The following is a 4270-nucleotide window of genomic DNA, read 5'->3' as shown; positions in this document are numbered from 1 at the left end:
AGTGTATATCAGGGTTTCCATGGCTCATTAAAAATCATTAAAACTCATTAAATTGTTATTTTTTAAATTAAGGCCTTAACTGGCATTAAAATTCATTAAATGTGTTTATTGTGGCATTTAAAATGCTTTATTACAAAAAAACGTTTATAAAAACAATTTCGTCAGACATATTATATCAAGATATATTTGCGTGGAACTGCTTCCGGTTAATTTTAAAGCTGTATGTTCAGAAAAGAAGCTTGAGTCAGAGAAAAAGGTAGAGAATGGGGGGAAAAAAAGCTAATTTCAACAAAAGCGGCTGGAAAACGAGGAATTTGAGAAATGGCTGCAGCCTGTCGACTGGTACCTGTTGGTGAAATTAAAATGATTTCTCTGAGCATTAAAAGAGCATTAAAAAGCATTAAATTTGAGTTTTCATTCCCGTATAAACGCTGTATATGTATTTTGTCTGCACCCTCAACACCAAGTTCCTTGTAAGTGCAAACCTACTTGGCAATAAACTTGATTCTGATACAAATGTTAAAGGGATCAGGGTCAGTGTTCATAATATTATCAGTGCATGTTGCAGATCAATTCTAGTATTGTAGGAAATATCGATACATTTATTTTTTAAAAAGCACTAAAAGTTTGCAGAATTAATTTTAATTTAGACACACTGGAGCTTTTCATCAGATAAGTTTAAAGCTTCCAGGACATCATAAAACATTCATGTTGTGTTTTTTTTTTTACTTGCTAATGGCCTCTGGATCGCTGACCTGCTTTATAACCAAGGGGAGCTTAAAGTCACAAACATTTTCTCTTAACATTTTCTGGGAGCGACAGTAATTCATATCTCTGTTGTTTGCAGCAGGTTATCCAGATCTCTGAGGATTTTGTTTTTCTATAACATTTTGTCATCTAAACCAACTTTTCCCTCTTTCCTCCATAACAGCTCACCCTGCGCATGACATCTTACTTTTTAGCTTGTCAAAGCAGTTCTTTTTACACAATTTATTGATTACATTTTTAAAGATTTGAAACAATAAGGTAAAACAATAAGTATTATATAAAGAGAAGCACTTTGCCAGCTTGCAGCCTTGGTGCCTGTGTTCGCCGCTCATATTGACTGTGAGAACAAGCCGACATACTAATGACATGGAATGATTGACAGTTTAGCTGAATTGAAAGGCTGACTCCATTATTCTGATGAGCGTCTGGCTCATTTCCTTTCCTGGGTCACATGACTGCAGGTGCATTAAGCTGCCCGCTAAATGCATGTAAAATTAACACTAATTTGTCTTCTGCAGGTGCAGTAACCGGGGCTAAATGGCGGGCATGGGGAGCAAAAGGAGGAAGAACGCCAGCTGATTCCCTTCTATACATCCACAGCCTGCTGCCTGCAGCCAAGCTGAAAAACAGAGATGGCTCAATCCATCCGAAGGCCGGAGAGTTTAGGAGGCGTGAACCTCAAACCACAGGGGGAAAAGACCAGGACTGGCTACTTCTGCAACGTGAAGAGCAGGTCAGGCCTCAAATATGACATTCTGTAGAGGTGATTGGACCTAGATTTACATATACAACAATTCAGACTTTAATGCTAATGTCATCATCATCGGTTTGTGAAGGACTCCATGACAGCATCATGTGGGTGAATGTAGCCCCATCTTGCCAGGAACTCTGGGAAAACTCCTACTCCACTATAAATAGCTCAGTGCAGACTGAATGCCAGACTGTTCGGTAATTCACACTTTAATTCTCCAAATGCTTGAAGCTGTCTAGAAATAAAGTTTCTGAAAGAGCTGATTGAGTATTTAGAGTAAAGCTGAGCTAAAAGTGCTTCACAGAAAATGAAATAAATCAGATACTAAATCATCTTTTATTGAAGAGATGCAGTAACCCATAAGATATGAGTTTCACTTTAAGGAACGTTGTTTGTTTAGTTCTGGTTCTGGGACCTAGACCTGCTATGTCGGCATAGTTTATACCTGACAGGTAAGCCTTATTACAAACGATTGTTATTTATTAAATATTACATTTTGAAATATGTCCTTTTTTATTGGGATGCACTGCAACTGGTGTAATACAAACATTACCGTACTGGTTCCTGGCAGGACTCTGGCACACAGCCAATTGCAAAAGTAAACTAAGCTACTGCTTAGGGCCCCACGGTAACTAAGGGGGCCCCTTGGCTCCCAAGAACAGTCAATTGTTTTGGTTTTTTCGCTTGTAATGATTTCTATATAAATATAATAAAGAAACAGAGACTTACAAGATTAAACTGTAAATTTTACAGTCGCTATCTTGTAGAAATCATTACTTATAGATTAGAAAATAAATTATTCTTCTGGCCAGATTAACACACAGATTCTGAAGGAGCTTCAGAAAAAAAAAAATCTACAAAAAAACAACAACCTTCCAGACATCCTAAAACAGAGATGACCTCATGTTTAATTGCCTTTCTCAAAATGAGATCTGAGTTCTACTTAAATCTTTTTTTGGGCTCTGCAGATGGCCTGCATTCTCCCTGTTAATGTTGCATCTGCATACTGGAGCTTTTTCCAAGTCAAAATTAAGAAGAAAAATCTTCCATAGTAAAAGAATGACGAAGTGAGCGTGCAGTCACTGATAGCCAACCAAGCTGGCTATCAGCTCTCTTCTATAATATCATCAGGGACTTTAATAACAGTAAAGCTGGGATGCAAAGTTTCTAAAAAAGTGAGAGGAAAACTGAGGAAAGACAATCTAGCATAAAAAGGTGAGTAATGGTGTTTTAAAATATAACTTTTTAAAGTTATATTTCATTTACTACCTGGTTTCCAGTAACTGCGCTATTTCACTGTGCACGCTAAAAAATGTACAAACTGATCTATCAACAGCGTGCTAAAAGGATTTGGTCTTTAAAACGTGCTAAATAGCGCCTCTTATCCATTTAGTACTTTTTCTGCAATGAATATGCAATATGGGGCGTTTACACGCAAAAGTGCGTCTTGTGGGAGGAGAACATGTAAATATATTAATTTAGCACTCGCAAAGTGATTTATCAAACCTGAAAGCAATTTTGCTAACGGTATCTGACTCTATATTTAACACGTTTCAAAAGAAGGTGCAAATGGTCTGTATGCGTAATTGCGCACACATGGCAGCGGTTATTGTCGCAAGAAGGAGACATGGAAAGGAAGCAAGGACTGCTCCCTGGGCGCTGCACAATGGCAGCCCACTGCTCCAAAGGGGGATGGATTAAATGCAGAGGTAAATCTCCATTGGGAGATCAATAAAGTTCAGTTATTATTAGGTCTGTAGGGTAGAGGCAGTGATATGATTTGGACAATGCTTTATGAAAAACTAGAGAAACTATTTCAAGTGGGCCTTTTCCATTTCTTACAACATCTTTGAACATTGCTTGACTCTAGGCTCAAAGTTCGCTTCATTGCTCCAATAAAGCCTTTTACTTGCGTAGTTCAACAGGTTTGTTGGGATTTTTTTCGCTCGTGACTCTTTCATGATGACATGTAGCTGCAAGTCGTGTTTGCTTTTTGAACAGTCTACATGCCTCTGCAGAAATACCCTGAATATTTTTCCTCTGTTAGCCGTGAACTAGGATTCAGCTCAACAGCAGCGCTGCATGCCGTGCATTCTCTTTCTGTCTGAACTCAAATTGATCTCGACAGTTCCTGCCACCTGGTTATGACATTATTGCCTTATGAAACAGCTGGCTGAAATTATCCTCCTTGTCTTTAAAGAGTGTCTTTGCGAATCATTCCTACCCATTTAATCTTTTCACATGTCCCATTTCAACCACAGACAATGGCATTTTGAGCAATTGATAGACAGCCACCAAGTGGGCTTGCACCGATTAATCAGCCTTGCAAATCAAGAAAGGGAAATGTTGCCATGGAGATAATCATCTCTCTAACTAGAGCTGTCAATCTCTGCAGCTCCTCCAGAGTTCCCAAGGCCTGGTGCAACTCTGATCTATTCTCCACTGGTTTAGGAAGACCTCCTTGTCTTGGTAGGTCAGTAGTTGGCAGGCCCCGCTGAAGAATAAATCAACCATTGAACCATTAAACTAGTAAAACTCAACTAAACTGAGCTTCTATGGACACAAAAAGAAGTCATAGAAAATGGTTGAAAACCGTAATCAATAACATCATGCACTGATATCACAGTTGTGCATGGATTTTATATTTCAGAACCATAGTTTATCTTGAAGTCTATGGGATTATGTAAAATGTGCTTTTTTATCTGTTAAAGCCACAGTGTGTAATAATTACAGGGATATACAATCAGAAAT

General features: G+C 38.3%; 1 protein-coding gene across 3 annotated transcripts in view; it reads left to right on the top strand.

The window, feature by feature from the left end:
- Positions 1 to 4270, top strand: part of LOC107091307 (nuclear receptor coactivator 7-like) — a 38387-nt gene that overhangs the window by 6768 nt on the left and 27349 nt on the right. For all 3 annotated transcript variants that reach the window (XM_015385151.1, XM_015385150.1, XM_015385149.1), the window contains exon 2: positions 1287 to 1501. In XM_015385151.1, coding sequence (XP_015240637.1) covers positions 1401 to 1501 — 101 coding nt within the window. In that variant the 5' untranslated portion in view covers positions 1287 to 1400. The remainder of the gene's footprint in view (positions 1 to 1286; positions 1502 to 4270) is intronic.

This window comes from Cyprinodon variegatus, unplaced genomic scaffold, assembly GCF_000732505.1.
Source record: "Cyprinodon variegatus isolate N-32 unplaced genomic scaffold, C_variegatus-1.0 Scaffold332, whole genome shotgun sequence".
Taxonomy (NCBI): Eukaryota; Metazoa; Chordata; class Actinopteri; order Cyprinodontiformes; family Cyprinodontidae; genus Cyprinodon; species Cyprinodon variegatus.
The sequence above is the reverse complement of the archived record's forward strand: the minus strand, read 5'-3'. Positions and strand labels throughout refer to the sequence as shown.